The sequence below is a fragment of the Coregonus lavaretus genome (assembly GCF_964263955.1).
Source record: "Coregonus lavaretus genome assembly, chromosome: 6".
Taxonomy (NCBI): Eukaryota; Metazoa; Chordata; class Actinopteri; order Salmoniformes; family Salmonidae; genus Coregonus; species Coregonus lavaretus.
In genome coordinates this window covers 37865655-37882378 of record NC_139993.1, presented here as the reverse complement: position 1 = coordinate 37882378, position 16724 = coordinate 37865655, and the positions used below count along the sequence as shown (strand labels likewise).

Below are 16724 nucleotides of genomic sequence, written 5' to 3'. Positions count from 1 at the left end.
ACGCCATTTTGTCAGCCATTTCCTATACGGATCCATTGCCAGTGTCTTTGCACAGTTATAGGACGCCCCATCTGGCTTCGCCTTCTCTGCCCGGGATTAGTAAACAATTACGAATCCCGCAAAAACGGTATCCGGGTGGATGAGAGACTGTCTAGCGGGCCGGTTAGCACCCAAAAGACCTCAACAGGCACTTTGTCCCCGAGGACAGAAGCGACAGAAGTCAGCAAGCAGCCATGGCTCTGAAGATTGTTAAAGGGAGCATCGATCGGATGTTCGATAAAAACCTTCAAGATTTAGTACGTGGAATTAGGAATCACAAGGAAGATGAGGTAAAACAATTAGCTGTGTTTTCGGAAATGTCCACTGTCAGTAAGTCAATGTTCGTAACATATCTCATTGCAAAAATATTCTAGTTAGCCAGCTACAGTAACTCACCTATTTGATAGCCATTCCAACCATATGCTAGCTGTCTGCTATCCACATAGATAACTAAGGAGTCTTGTCATGAAGTTAATCAGGACTGAGTAGGTAACCTAGATAGAAGCACTAGCTAATGTCAACTAGGTGGTAGCCATTTAGTCTACTCGATAACTGTCAATGTGTCATTGCTCGATAATAATCGTAATTTGGCTAGCTTTCAGGTGATTACTTTGACAGATATCTTTGGTGCAACCGTTCAAACTTTAGCTAGCTAGCCGCAAAGCTAATTAGCTAGCAAGTGACAGCTAAGAAGCTAACTAGCAGTAGCTAAGTGTATCCACCTCTGCTGATGTGATCAGGATGATGCGCGGAATAATAGTCTTCCTTCTTCAGCACTATTTTTCTCATTTATTTGCTAACTGACAGTATCTAGAAAAATATATAGTGAGTTCATTTTGTGTATATTCATCTCCTATTGCATTAATAAAAACAGAGACATGCAAACAAAGTCTAGACGATTTTATTTTGTAGGCCTCGCTCTACAGCGTCAGTCAGGTGACAACGTTGCATAGGTAGACGAAAGGACGCTTCATCCACAGCCTTCTGATAACCTGGACTGAAAAACAGAGGCCCTTTTATCCAAACTTCTACACTTCCTCCACCTTTTAATGAATTCTGTTTGTACACTTATAGAAAATAGGTGAAGTGATACTCCTGAAGAGACATACAGCAGATCATCAGATGCTAGGCTTATGCAAGTTCACTAAAGATTTCATAATCATGCTTTATTAATATGGTTGTAGAATATACTAGCTATGTATACTGAGTTAGCAACATCAGAGGGCATCCAATGTGGTGTGGAAAACATGAATATTTAGTATTGCCATAACAGGGTACAGCTTCATAACGGTTGATTATATTTCTCTGTGGTATATGACAGCTGTTATGGTAGGAAATGCTCCTGTCTTCATGGGTGTCGCACCAGTGTTTTCAGGATGATGCCAGTGATGCTGTGTTCTGCTAATTAGATCATCAAAGAATCAGCATCATCACAGAGGGGTGTGTGACATTGGGTTGGCCAATATTCTGTCCAATAGAGGGCACTGTTGTTTGGATGAGATATGGAGGAGGAAGTTGCTCCAGAATGAATTCCTTAGTTTTAAACCGATTTTAAATTTGGGAAATTATGTCACTTAGCAGAGACCATTATGCTGTTAGGTTGGATGTATTGCCACCATTCCAAAAAATGTATGCCAGTCAGTAACTAGCACATATAGGGAGTCTTTTATTGCTAAACTCTCTTGAGCAGCAGAGCGAGCCGGACCAGGCCTACTAAGAAATGTTGAATTGGGAATGGGATTTAGGCCTAAGTGTGAAATCGTGAGTTGACCTGTTCTACCATTTTAAGTCTTGGGTTATTTTATACACACCTTGATTGATAGCTGCTGCTGGTTTCCACAGAGCTGTGGTGGCCACTGAATAATAATTTCCCCTGTCAGTTATCTGGCAAAATAAAGTAAATGTTTTGTCATGTGCTTTTCCATTGCTTAGCTAGACCTACAAAGCATGATAGCTTTGACCGTATTTGACCATGGTCTTTTGATTCAGGTCCATATTGGGTCCCTTTTGTGTAACCTAACCCTGCTTACCTAGTGAAGGTGTTGGTTACCCAGCCAACAGTGGACAGCTCACTGAAGTATTAATGACTTGCGTGTGTTTGTGTGTGTTCTCTCCAGAGCTGCCCCTTGTTTGTCATGGACTCTATTTGCTTAATGCATATGTGCTGACGGATATAATACAGCTACACCTATTATACTTAGTCACTTCCTCATTTAAAAGGGAAGCAAATCTAAAAAGGTGTGAAGGCACACAATGCAATTGACATTAAATCCCAGATGGTAGAAGACAATAATATGTAACACTAACAGTGATGGTAGGTATTGTATTTGCTTATTCCTTTCCTGGAGGGAAAAACAGTGTCTGAGAAGGTCCCTCCACTGTCTCCCTGTACCTCCTGGAGAATCTGTTGTTCTGGCATAATGTAAGCCTTGGCTGTAGAACAACTATTCCAATTATTTCAATGGGATCTGAATTGGTAATTGAGTCAGAATGTGATAGAAAAGCACTCTGGTGATTCAGAGCATGGTCCTGTGTCTCCATCTCTGCCCTGCAGCCTGATTGCAAGTATAATGTGCAGAGTGCAAGCCCCCCTCCCTCTCCCCCATCACCGTGCTGTCTCATGACTGCAGACAGATGACCAGCACACTTGTATTATAGAGCTCTGTGTGTGTGTGTGTGTTCCACGTTTCTGTTTCACCAATGTTTTACTCTGCTCAATCAGAAAGTCTAACCAGGCTAAACAGTCTGTGTAGCAGATAAATGTAGCGGAAAACCTTGAATTAAAAGGTTACTCACTACTTATTCTTTAACTCCAAGTTCAGAATAAAACCCATTCAACCGTAGACTGAAAACCCTAACAAGCCTAAAACATTTCTGATCAGAAGCTTTGTTTGATTACCCTTTATTTTATAGATGTATAAAATGAATGACATTTCAAATGCCCTTAAGACTCCTCCCCTTACCTTAGACTATATGTTAACTGGTTCACGAGGTCAACCAGGAGATGAAAGTAAACTATCATGTGGAGGTTGTCATTGCTCTGTCTGATATTCCTCTGTCTCTCCTCAGGCTAAGTACATCTCCATCTGCATTGATGAGATCAAGCAGGAGCTCAAGCAGGACAACATTGCTGTCAAGGCCAATGCTGTGTGCAAGCTCACCTACGTAAGACCACAGACCAGCACCCCTCACTAAAACAGCCCTCACTGAAATTGCCCTCACTGAAACTGCCCATACTGAAACTACCCTCACAGTGAACAACACAGAGATGCACAAACAGTGATGCACAAACAAAAACACTTAAGTTATATATCCTAGGCCTACTATGTATACTTTTACACTAGATAGCAGCTACTTTGAACACTGCTGTACTCAGTAAAAGCTCTTTGATAATGCATTTAGGTCTCACTGCCACAGGGACAGCATAGTGGATGTTCAATGCCCTGACTCCATTTGTCTCTCCCCTGGTGTGTTAACAGTTACAGATGCTGGGCTATGACGTCAGCTGGGCTGCATTCAACATCGTGGAAGTCATGAGCTCCTCCAAATTCACATACAAGGTGAAAAAACTTGAATAATGTGCTTTATAATGTTGGTATTTGAGAATGTTCTATTGAAGATATAATTTGCCTTAGGTCAGAGGTTTAACATAGTGCTCTCTCCTACAGAGAATTGGTTACCTGGCAGCCTCCCAGTGCTTTCATGAGAGCACTGATGTCATCATGCTGACAACCAATCAGATCCGAAAGGTCAGTGTTGCTTTTTTCCTTCACACTTTTGGCCTGCCTGTCTCTGTTGATTTAAAGACCTGCTCTGATACCTGCTATTTCCTTTCTCTCCCTCTTTCTATCTTTTCCATATATTTTTTTCTCTCAGGATCTGAGCAGTCCTAACCAGTATGACACTGGCGTGGCTCTCACTGGTCTCTCCTGCTTCGTGACCCCTGACCTGGCTCGGGACCTGGCCAATGACATCATGACTCTGGTGAGTCACATTCTCAGCCACAAGAGTTCTTTCTGCACGTTTTTGTCTGTTTCATGCTTCTCTGACCTATCTCTGTCTGCCCTGCAGATGTCCCACACAAAGCCGTACATCAGGAAGAAGGCAGTCCTGATCATGTACAAGGTGTTCCTGAAGTATCCAGAGTCTCTGCGCCCTGCTTTCCCCAGGCTGAAGGAGAAACTGGAAGACCCTGACCCTGGTGAGCTAGACTACCTAGTACCTACCTGCTTCTCTGTTGGTTGGGGCCAGACAGATTTTTTGAGTGTCTTAACTGATGGAAGCTATTTTAAATAATTTGAATGCATTTTACCTCATTCGTATCCTAATGTCCTTAAGCATGGATTTTGTTGATCTAATCTCAACACTCTCCCTGTGTGATGCCTCTGTCCTGTAGGGGTCCAGTCAGCGGCTGTTAATGTCATCTGTGAGCTGGCCAGGAGAAACCCTAAGAACTACCTGTCTCTGGCTCCGCTCTTCTTCAAGCTCATGACCTCCTCCACCAACAACTGGGTCCTGATCAAGATTATCAAACTGGTGAGTGAACAGGGAGAGAGCTGTGGGAATCAATGTGTGTCAGTAACTGTGGAAGTAACAAATTATTGCCAAGTATCACATCATGGAGAGGTGTTGCTCCATTTTAGAGTGTGTGTGTGTGTGTTTCAGTTTGGTGCCCTCACACCCCTGGAGCCTCGCTTGGGGAAGAAGCTGATTGAGCCCCTAACAAACCTCATCCACAGGTAAAAAAAACACTCACAGAGATCCAACCAAGGGGGTTTTGTTCAATCCCTATAACGAAAAGTTGTCTGATGAAAGTAATGACCTTCTGTCTATCCCTACTGCTTTTCTTACCCTTTCTTCCTCTCTTACAGTACCTCTGCTATGTCACTTCTATATGAATGTGTCAACACTGTAATAGCAGGTCAGTATTCGTCTTCTCACTTGTTCTTTTTGTAGGTACATTTTCATTTAGTCTGTGTGCAGGGTGTAGGCATCTCTCTTTGTGAAGCTTGTGTATAAACTGAAGATGTGGGCAGTGGGAACATGCCCAGTTATTTCTGGCTCATAAACACTCATAATAAAAAGACAATATTCTCTTTGCCATGTCTATAATCTTCAGTGTGGGCAGTTGTTTTTTTGTATGCCTGTGACGTGCTACAGAGGAGGTTGTGTAGACTGTGGTTTGTTTTATGTTAAGTGAAAAGCATCACTGTGCTTTTAAGATTTGAAGCTGGTGATAAATTGTTTTTGACAAGTATGTAGAGTTGTTGTCACAGCAGGATCTGATTGTCGTTGTCTGTTGCAGTGTTGATTTCCCTGTCCTCTGGGATGCCAAATCACAGTGCTAGTATTCAGGTAAGTTTCAGCCTTCATTTTCACGTCTTCTCTTGTAGCTGATGATGTTAACCCTTTCCACTCCAATTTGATGAGAATGCATGTTTAAACCATGAATCTTTTTTAAATTCTTTGTTTTTACCATACAAGTCTTTTTCAAAAGATGAACACCAACAGATCAGACAGGCTAGTGCAACTGAATAAATTGTGTCTGATTTTTATAGCTCCTAAAATGTCTATATAAATGTATTTAATGTACAATGACATCAGCTGGGATCTACGGTCACTTTTGCCCCAATACAGTTGCTGAGCCCAAATGATAATGCTAACACTGGACCTGAACTGATAGTAATGTCACTTTCCCCTCTCTTCCTCCCTTCTTTCTCTCTATCCTCAGCTCTGTGTTCAGAAACTGCGAATCCTGATTGAAGACTCGGACCAGAACTGTGAGCCCTCTGTCAATGCCTGCAGTGTGTCATTCTCTCATTGTCTGCGTGTTTCTGAGTAGCCACCCATCTAGCTTACGACAACCTAGATCCCAAACTCTGGATAACTCGACATTTTGATCATGGTCCCACATTGGGGGCTGTTTTTACATTTCACTGCACATAGTTGCAGTTGTGACTGTATCAAAAGGTAGGGTTTTGTCTTCACATCCATTTATACATCTCTACTTCATCAGGCAATTTAGTTTTTAAATTGTCAGTATATTTGATAAGTAATTCATCGGTCTAACAGGTTACAGCTAACAGTAAGTTAAACCATCTACGATCATTATGTTGATGCAGCTGGTGATTCGAGTTATCTGGGCCCCTTAGTAGGTTGTGTGTAGATTAGATATACGTGGGCAGCTAGGTTTTGTTTTTAATTTGAGTTCTCTTGACCGTTTCGCAAGTTGGCCTCAACTTCAACAGGCTCTTGCCCTCCCTTGCTCACATTTGACACCACTTTAGTCTCAAACATCATAGTGTTTACAGGGCTTCTCCTGACCTGCTCTGATGAAACCGAACCTGTATCTGCAGCGACAGTACTTCACCTCAAGGTCACATTCACACATATTGATCCATAAACCTGATATGCAGCTATCTGTGTCTGAGGTATCAACAGCCCAGATAATAATTGGATGTTATCGAATGCCTGATTCAGCAAAAAAAAATAGTGTTTCTGTTATCGGGTTATTGCACTATGGCTACATCTACCTAGGACTCAAGTTGGTGGCAAAAAACGAAACGTCCATGTGTATATGTTGTCTCGTGTGAGTGTCTGTTCTCCATCGTTTTGTGTTTGTCTTTGTCTTTGTATTTTCCTTTCCTTTGTTTTAATGTAATGTTTTGTAGAGAAAGAATCATATACATCTGTGAAAATATCAGGAAGTCAGTCAGACAGCATGTTATGTATACTATACTGTGTAGACAGTCATATTATAAAGGCGTTCAGAATAGTGATAACGGCCTACAGTAATGAGTCTAATGTAATCGGTGAGGTTTCAGCAGGTGAGAGGGGCTAGTGAAGACAGCCAAAGAGACATAGATTGTTCAAGATATTTTGGGTGACCAATAGACCTCTTGTGCCCTAAGACAGGGAGGTAGGCTATAGCCATAAGATAATGTATACTGTGGAATGTAAAGGCATGCTGTATGGCTCGTAGTACAGTCTCCATAGTGCAGAACCTCTAGTCTAGTGCGTAGGGAAGTAGAGTAGAAGGCCCAGTGTATAGTGCCCTGGCCACTGAGTGTGTTGTCTCTGTTCATAGTGAAGTACCTGGGCCTGCTGGCCATGTCCAAGATACTGAAGACTCATCCCAAGTCTGTCCAGTCCCACAAGGACCTCATCTTGCAGTGTCTGGACGACAAGGACGAGTCCATCCGCCTGAGGGCTCTAGACCTGCTCTACGGCATGGTGCGGATAACTGTCATAGCACGTTGTCATCGAAAACACACTTACCCTAACCCCATGTCTTCACCACACCTCAGTAACCGAAAAGGTTGCTGGTTTGAATACCCGAGCTGACAAGTTGAACAAAATCTGTCTGTGCCCTTGAGCAAGGCACTAAACCCTAATTTGCTCCAGGGGCGCCAACCTATTAAGTCTGACCCTGTAAAACAATACATTTCACTGCACCTCTCCGGTCAATACAACATTTTTCGATCTACTCAAGGGGAAATGCCTTTAGCTTAAGAACCTCCCTGATTCTATTGATAGCCTAATGCCTCCCAGAGGGGTATACTACCTACCTGGTTTGAGGAGTTAGCGAGGTAACTTTGGACAACTCTGAGTTCAACTCGGGATAACCGCTAACATAAAATTGGCTCACCTTTTAGCTACAGTGCTATGAAAAAGTATTTGCCCCCTTTCTAATTTTCTCTACTTTTGCATATTTGTGATACTGAATTATCAGATCTTCAACCAAAACCTAATATTAGATAAAGGGAACATAAGTGAACAAATAACACAACAATTACATATTTATTTCATTTATTTCATAAACAAAGTTATGCAACACCCAATTCCCCTGTGTGAAAAAGTAATTGCCCCCTTACACTCAATAACTGGTTGTGCCACCTTTAGCTGCAATGACTCCAACCAAATGCTTCCTGTAGTTGTTGATCAGTCTCTCAAGTCGCTGTGGAGGAATTTTGGCCCACTCTTCCATGCAGAACTGCTTTAACTCAGTGACGTGTGGGTTTTCAAGCATGAACTGCTCGTTTCAAGTCCTGCCACAACATCTCAATTGGGAGTAGCTCTGGACTTTGACTAGGCAATTCGAAAATGTCCAATTTGTTGCTTTTTAGCAATTTTCATGTAGACTTGATTGTGTGTTTTGGATCATTGTCTTGCTGCATGACCCAGCTGCGCTTCAGCTTCAGCTCACAGACGGATGGTCTGACATTCTCCTGTAGAATTCTCTGATACAGAGCAGAATTCATGGTTCCTTCTATTAAGGCAAGTCGTCCAGGTCCTGAGGCAGCAAAGCATCCCCAAACCATCACACCACCACCACCATGCTTGACCTTTGGAATGATGTTCTTACTGTGGAATGTAGTGTTTGGTTTTCGCCAGGCATAATGGGACCCATCTCGTCCAGAAAGTTGACTAAAGTTTGCCAAAAAGCACCTGGATGATCATCAAGACTCTTGGAAGAACGTTCTATGGACCGATGATTCAAAAGTATAACTTTTTGGACGACATGGTTCCAGAAATGTCTGGCGAAAACCAAACTCTGCATTCCACAGTAAGAACATCATACCAAAGGTCAAGCATGGTGGTGATGGTTTGGGGATGCTTTGCTGCCTCAGGACCTGGACGACTTGCCTTAATAGAAGGAACCATGAATTCTGCTCTGTATCAGAGAATTCTACAGGAGAATGTCAGACCATCCGTCTGTGAGCTGAAGCTGACGCGCAGCTGGGTCATGCAGCAAGACAATGATCCAAAACACACAATCAAGTCTACATGAAAATTGCTAAAAAGCAACAAATTGGAAGTTTTGGAATGGCCTAGTCAAAGTCCAGACCTAATCCCAATTGAGATGTTGTGGCAGGACTTGAAACGAGCAGTTCATGCTTGAAAACCCACACGTCACTGAGTTAAAGCAGTTCTGCATGGAAGAGTGGGCCAAAATTCCTCCACAGCGACGTGAGAGACTGATCAACAACTACAGGAAGCATTTGGTTGGAGTCATTGCAGCTAAAGGTGGCACAACCAGTTATTGAGTGTAAGGGGGCAATTACTTTTCACACAGGAGAATTGGGTGTTGCATAACTTTGTTTATGAAATAAATATGTAATTGTTGTTATTTGTTCACTTATGTTCCCTTTATCTGATATTAGGTTTTGGTTGAAGATCTGGTAACATTCAGTATCACAAATATGCAAAAGTAGAGAAAATTAGAAAGGGGGCAAATACTTTTTCATAGCACTGTAGGTGAATTTCTATGGCAACGAATGCTTTAGAACTAACCTGCTCCGGTGAAGGCTAACTCAGGTCTAACTCAATTTATCCTGAATAAATCTAGTTAGTCTGAGCCGTAAATTGAGGATCAGTGAAATCAGATTCTCTCGCAAACATCATCATCTTGCCCTTCATTTGAGGAAGATGACCGATTTAAAAAAAAAAAAAAAAAAAAATTGGTAAAAAATATATATTTTATTTTTGTTAAATTGTCATATTAAAATACCTATCACATTACATATTTAGTAATGACAGGATGTATTTGAAAGTACACGCAGAGTAAAACGTCTGACATTCAAAAATTATTTGGATAGGAATGGGTAAAAAGGTGCTGTGTGCATTGATAAGCACAAAGATGGTATTAACTATATGTAATAAAAGAAAGACGTTACTTCTAAAAGCCTATTTCACATCATAGCCTGCTCTTATTTCATGTAATGTGGCACTGACTCGCCCGTGGATTAATGTTTCAGCATTGTCACAATGAAGAGTTTGGGGTTCAACTAGCCACGTGCGACATGTACACACAGTTACAAGCCTGCTAGAGTTAGCGGTTAACGGTTCACCAAACCCACGGTTCGGTACGTATTGCGGTTTTGGGGTCACGGTTAAATTAATTACATTAAATGCCATTCACAATGTAGAGCATTCACAATGTTCCTGGCATTATCTGTTGTGCCAGGATTGTTATGTTGGGCCTCAAGTTTCCACTGATGCTGCGTTTGTAACCATGTGGGTGGTGGGAATTTACCAGTTGTGAAATCGTAAATACCAATGCATTCATGTGATTTGAACTTGTTGAGAAATGCTGATTGACTGATGGCCAACAAGCTGCGTCAATCATAAACTAAAAGGACAGCTATCATGCTTGTCAGTGGTCGAAAAAGTACCCATTTGTCATACTTCAGTAGAAGTAAATATACCTTAATAGAAAATGACTCGAGTAAAAGTGAGTCACCCAGTAAAATACCACTTGAGTAAAAGTCTAAAAGTATTTGGTTTTAAATATACTTAAGTATCAAAAGTAAAAGTATAAATCATTTCACATTCCTTATATTAAGCAAACCAGATGGCACAATTTTCTTGTATTTTATTTATTTACGGATAGCCAGGGGCACACTCCAACACTCAGACATAATTTACAAACAAAGCATTTATTTTTTGTGAGTCCGCCAGATCAATAGGGATGTTCTCGTGATAAGTGTGTGAATTTGGACCATTTTCCTGTCCTGCTTAAGCATTCGAAATGTTATTAGAATTTTTTTTTTTTTGTGGTACTTTTACCCCTTTTTCTCCCTAATTTCATGATATCCAATTGGTCATGTCCCATCGCTGCAAATCCCCTACGGACTCGGGAGAGGTGAAGGTCGAGAGCCAATTCATAGAAAATGTAAACTTTTTGTCTTGCTTATGAGAGCGGGTAATACCTGCTTGCTGAAGTGGGTGCAAGACTGCAAGACGGAAGTTCGTAACGTGGCTCGGGCACTTTCACGATGTGCTGAAACCCCCTATTCTCAACCACCGAGAATGGGCGCATATCCGACTGTAAAAAATATAGAAAGCCTACTTATCGCGCTTGTAATTTCTTTGGCCTGGTCAGAATCAGCTGCCAAGGGCTGCTTTAATGCAGAGGGGGGACGATGTTGTGTTTCTTTTGAGTTTCCGTCTTGCTCAGGTATACTAGGGTGATGTCGGCGTAAATGTGTAACATATTTGAGATTTCTGCAGGCTGCTGCATAGGCTATTCTCATTGAGTGTGGCGACATACTGTTAACGTTTGATCCCAGACTCTGTCCATCGCCGTTGTAATCTAATATTCCCAAACTGGAGACGAGGATTGAGGATCCTCCAATTCTGGTTTATCGACCCGTAACACTCGCCATAGTTCAGAACTAGTTTCCGGCTGCGCCTCACAAAAGGACAGTTTTGAAATGTGCCAATTAAGATTTAAATGTCGTTTACAACGTGCGCATAGGCTCCAGTTGTTTTTAACAGAATAGCCTGAAATATTTTTTCAGATCAGATTTACTCGAGGCATAGGCCTACAATGCGGTGTAGGCATAGCCTATAGACCTAGTGTTTTTATTTATTTAATTTAATTTTTATGTATTCATTCGGGTTCACATTGCGGACTGAATCGAGGTCCCTGCACTGAACGGTTTGGTACGAATATGTGTACCGTTACACCCCTAGTTAGCGGCAGGCGGACAAGCAATATCCACCGTCATAGTATGTACTGGTCACAGTACAGTTTCTGATGCCCCCATGGCTCTGTTTCTCATTGACTATTTGTGTCCTCCCAGGTGTCCAAGAAGAACTTGATGGAGATAGTGAAGAAGCTGATGCTGCACGTGGACAAGGCTGAGGGAACCACTTACCGAGATGAGCTGCTCACCAAGATCATCGACATCTGCAGCCAGAGCAATTACCAGTACATCACTAACTTTGAATGGTCAGTACAACTTACTGGCGGGGCCTATAATTGTCTCGGATTCTTTTAGATGCGTACTTTCATTACACACTTTTAAACTCATACTTTCTGTGATCATGAGTCTCTCTGTGTGTCTCAAGTAGCGTTGAAAGACTGAGTCAATTCGTTGAAGTAATGTGTCTTGGTGTATTGTACTCTATAGGCTGATCTGCTCTTACTTATATGTATTTTTGTAAGTTATTTGTAAATAGTTCACAAAGGTTTTTTTGGGATGACCTACCATTTAGGGGCCTACCTTCCACTCACCTCATCTCACCTGTTCTGAGGTACATCGGTCTGACTGTCTCTGTCCTGTGTCCATCTCTCAGGTACATCAGTATCCTGGTGGAGCTGACCCGTCTGGAGGGCACGCGGCACGGCCACCTCATTGCCTCCCAGATGCTGGACGTGGCCATTCGGGTCAAGGCCATCCGAGCCTTTGCTGTGGCCCAGATGGCTACTCTGCTGGACAACGCCCACCTGCTTACCGGCAACACACAGCGCAACGGCATCTGTGAGGTGCTCTATGCTGCCGCCTGGATCTGTGGAGAGTTCTCAGAGTATGTATTCATATTTATTCCTTTTCTGCAAGAGTACACACACACACACCACACTTTTTTGCGAGACTGTTTTCCACTAAATCAAACTAGCTAACATCAGGCCAGTTCAGCCCTATATTGTTGGCTTATCTCTCATCCAGTACCATCCTCCATCTTCCCCCAGACACCTGGAGGATCCCATGGCGACCCTGGAGGCCATGCTGCGGCCCAAGGTGGCCACCCTGCCGGGCCACATCCAGGCCGTGTACGTGCAGAACGCTGCCAAGCTGTTTGCCACGGTGCTGCGCGGCCAGGAGGGGGTGCCAGCGGACAGCACGGTGGCCCAGGAGACCAGCCAGCTGCTCATCGACAGGCTGCCTCTGTTTGTCCAGAGTTCCAACCTGGAGGTGCAAGAGAGGGTGAGTCACACAGGGCCTCACACAGCTAACCTTAGTTAACCTCTGGGGGCTATTGGCCGTTTGAAAGGAAAATACCCTTTTCACTATGCATCTCTCTTTGACCGCCCCCCTCACTCCCCACCCTCTCCCCTCCCCAGGCTTCATGCATCTTGCAGTTGGTGAAGTATATCCAGAAGCTGCAGCAGAAGGACGTGGAGGTGGCTGAGGAGGTGACGGCTCTGTTTGCTGGGGAGCTCAACCCTGTGGCCCCCAAGGCACAGAAGAAAGTGCCTGTTCCTGAAGGGTCAGTCTGCCTGCTGCTCTCTTCTACTCACAGTGCTGTTAAATGAAGCTTATAGTGATACACAACATTACATCTTTTTTTTTATAGGACTACTTTATACAGCCCATTACACAATTTTAGATATTGCAAAGTAGCTTTGTTTTTTTACAGTCTGTCTTGCAGACTACTGAATGTCAGTCTATGATGAGTCATATATAAAGTGCATACACAACATCAACAGAGACTTAGTGATAATAATAAAGCACTAAACACATCCCTATTGAACAGTACAGCTGGTGAGAATGTGTTATCTTTGTTTTGCCTCCAGTCTGGACCTGGATGCGTGGATCAACGAGCCTCCGTCTGGGAGTGAGTCTGAAGATGAGGGCAGGAAGTCCAAGGGCAAAGCTGTGTTTGCCAAGGAGGAGTCCAGACACACCAAGCCACGCTACACTGAGGTGGACGAGAAGGAACTGGCCAAGGTAAGAGGGAAATGTAGAAGACGACAATCACTGCTGTATACATATTGATATACAAGCTCATCAATTCTTTCATCAGTTGATCTTTTGCTGGTGTTAAATGTTTGGTGATGCTAAAACAATCAGACACCGAAGAGGTACACTGGTACACACCACTCAACCATAATATAAACACACTATAATTTTCATATGACTGAATTGATGCTGTTTCTCTCTCCAGAGGAGAGAGGTAAGGAAGGCAGAGCAGGCCAACAACCCCTTCTACATCAAGGCCTCCCCCTCCTCTCAGAAGGTACGCAGAGCATCATTACCCAATCAGCAGCTAGTCTTATGTATTATCCTGACTCTTGCAGAAATGTAATTAATTACACATTTGAATATACTTCCATCTAAATATGATAATTTTAATGGACTAGGAGCCTTTGTGGTATATGCCATTCACATCCCTGTGTTATAGTTCCTGTGTGTAAGACGTGTGTGTGTGTGTGTGTGTGTGCAGGTGTACCAGGATGGTGTTGGTGTGGAACACATTCCAGTGGTGCAGATTGACCTCAGTGTGCCTCTTAAGGTCCCAGGTCAGTTCCTCTGGCCACTAGATTATAAACTACCGATTTCAATGTACAGTGTCTGTCAGTGGTCCTGTAGACAGGACTCTGTATCCAAACCTAACCCATCTCCCTCTTTCTCTCTTCGCCTCTGTGTCATAACTTAACCCCTCTACTGTACCACTTTCTCTCTCATCTCTCTCTGTAACAAAACTTAACCACTCTTTCTCCTTCCTTCTCTCTCGCTTTCTCTCTTCCTTTCTCCCTCCCGTTTGGTTTAGGGATGCCAATGTCAGATCAGTATGTGAAGCTGGAAGAGGAGCGTCGGGAGAAAAACAAGGCAGACAAGAAGAAGAAGGACAAGAAGCAGAGGAGGGAGAAGGGCGAGAAGGGCCGCCGGAGGAGGGGGGACTCTGTCCCAGAGAGCGAGGAGGACATCACCCCTGCACACATGGTGGACATCGTCACTGAGGAGATGCCAGAGGTAGGGGCTTACACATGGTGTTCAGAGTAGAGGTCTTCGCGGATCCAAAAGTTGACCTGTTCCGAAATGGACCTTGGGCCTTCCTACCCGGACTCGAAAAGCATAAATTAATTTGTTTAATATAGAGACCCGTTCCGTATAGATCTGGTCAGACCCGGTCCGATCCGAGTGATGGAAGCAGCAGAAAAGTAGTTTTTTAAAGCTACTTTATTAACCAAAGCTGATAAAGCGGGAGAGGAGGGAGAGCGAGGTGCCGCTTTAGCAGGTGGGGGAGTGAGCGACTGACACGGGGAGCAGGGAGGGAGAGACAAGAGACAGAAACCAACCAACATGCCCACTCGCACTATAGTAGACTAATAGCTGCCATAGCTAGGTTATTTATCATCAAATATGAGTACATAGTACCTGTCTTGACTGATCAAACCGGAAGAAGCTAGTTATGCTAGCTAACGTTAGCTAGTTATGCTAGCTAACGTTAGCTAGCTAGGCTAATTGAGACTGCAGTGCATGCGCTTTCTCATTCTACAGTTACAAATAACAACTCCATTCAGAATATTAAGTAGCAGCCTACCTGTTAGCTCTTGGTTGTTGTAGCCTATCCTTCTCCTTTCTCTTTTAATTCCATCCTTTTAATTCCATCTTCCAATGATTATTTATCTCCTAACTTCTGCCACACACGGAGGCTCTATGACTGTAGCCTATTGCCACTTTGATGACTTATAATTGGCCAGCAACAACAACAAGCTACATGCTCCACTCTGGTGAAAAGTAAAGGGCAGCAGCATAAATTATAACATTTCTCTCTCTCTACTGCAGCAGTCACGTTCGGATCTGTACGGGCCCTTCTGGACAAGTCAGTTAAGATTACACCTACAGAGACCCGTGACAATCATATAAGATCTGACCCAGACCCGTGATATTATTTAGAATTCCGGATCGGGTCTCGGATATTCGGATACAGGTGGATCCGTGAAGACCTCTAGTTCAGAGCGTTTCATATAGGAATGTAAGGTAAAAGAGAGCCCAAAACCTCATGAAAGGGGCTCAGGTCAAGAAGCCATAATACGTTTGTGGTTATATTGAGTGGTAATTCACATTAATTTCATATTAAATGCAAGGATATTATTTTGCACTGTCACTAACTCTACTCTCTTCCTGTCTCAGAATGCCTTACCCAGTGATGACGACGACAAAGATCCCAACGATCCCCACAAAGCTCTGAACATCGACCTGGACAAGTGAGTTCACTCATCACTGACCTCTCTGTATTACAGATGTCCGCTAATGGATTAGTATGAAACAGCAGGCTATATAACCAGGCTGTGCTATTATATACTCTGTGGGGGTGTATAATATCTCCCTGGCACCACTGATGAGAGATTGGTGCTAGTGCTGCCCTGGCCCTCTCCATCCTCACACACTCCCGCTCACTGTGCTGTGCTCTGCTCTGTGGTTATCACCCTCTGTCTCTCTCTCTCTCATGCGCACACACACCTCTCTGTCCCCTTGCCCGGGCAGTTTGCTGGCAGCATCTCGCAGGTGAGTACATTCTCAGTGTCAGGAGAGGCCCCGTCTGGGCCTGCATACTAAACTGACTGATCTGCTGTTCTCTCTCTCTCTCTCTCGCCTGCCCCCTCCCACTAACAGCATTACTCTCTCTCTTCATCTGATTATTTCTCTCTCTCTCCGTTTGGGCATGACGTGACTTTACAGTTTGAAGTTTGATCCCAGTGTTCAACAACACTATTTTCTCCCACTCACCCCTACTCCATTTGAAACCTTCTACAAGCTCACTTCAGAATATCAGCATTCCCTCCATACAAAACTCTGTTATTGTGGCAGGAGCTGAAGAAATGCGCTCTTCTCACCAAATAAACAGATTGATGTGATGAGAGTTTATAGATAGTTAATAGATTTCTCAGTGGAGCTACTGATTTTCTGAAGTCATAACTCAATCACCAGTACTACTCCTGGATGACTACTGTGCTGCTCTTTTTATTTCAAATCCTCACCCAATTCATTGGTCTTCTTCAACATAATGTTAATCGCTAGTTATTGGATAAACCTGTTAATGGGGGTGTCCCTCCTGACCCACCAACTGTGCCTGAGGAATGGCTTTGAAGGTTTGTGTTTGAGATGTCGTGCACCTGAGTGGAGTGGATGACTTTGTCTCAACTAGCTTCCTTTCCTAATCTCCTTTCT

The 16724-nt window shown here is 43.3% G+C and overlaps 1 protein-coding gene across 4 annotated transcripts in view; it reads left to right on the top strand.

Moving 5' to 3' along the window:
• Positions 1-34: 34 nt before the first annotated feature.
• The window catches only part of LOC311131452 (AP-3 complex subunit delta-1-like), a 34986-nt gene continuing 18296 nt past the window's right edge, over positions 35-16724 (top strand). For 2 of the 4 annotated variants that reach the window (XM_084164460.1, XM_084164458.1), the window contains exons 1-21: positions 35-329; positions 3109-3204; positions 3519-3599; positions 3708-3788; positions 3916-4023; positions 4111-4240; positions 4436-4575; positions 4705-4778; positions 4911-4960; positions 5345-5394; positions 5771-5819; positions 7127-7272; positions 11628-11776; positions 12124-12354; positions 12518-12752; positions 12890-13035; positions 13343-13496; positions 13714-13785; positions 13993-14068; positions 14335-14522; positions 15687-15760. In XM_084164460.1, coding sequence (XP_084020586.1) covers positions 234-329; positions 3109-3204; positions 3519-3599; positions 3708-3788; positions 3916-4023; positions 4111-4240; positions 4436-4575; positions 4705-4778; positions 4911-4960; positions 5345-5394; positions 5771-5819; positions 7127-7272; positions 11628-11776; positions 12124-12354; positions 12518-12752; positions 12890-13035; positions 13343-13496; positions 13714-13785; positions 13993-14068; positions 14335-14522; positions 15687-15760 — 2426 coding nt within the window. In that variant the 5' untranslated portion in view covers positions 35-233. Of the gene's footprint in view, positions 330-3108; positions 3205-3518; positions 3600-3707; positions 3789-3915; positions 4024-4110; positions 4241-4435; positions 4576-4704; positions 4779-4910; positions 4961-5344; positions 5395-5770; positions 5820-7126; positions 7273-11627; positions 11777-12123; positions 12355-12517; positions 12753-12889; positions 13036-13342; positions 13497-13713; positions 13786-13992; positions 14069-14319; positions 14523-15686; positions 15761-16724 lie in introns of all 4 variants that reach the window. The other 2 variants (XM_084164459.1, XM_084164457.1) reach the window with 1 other exon arrangement.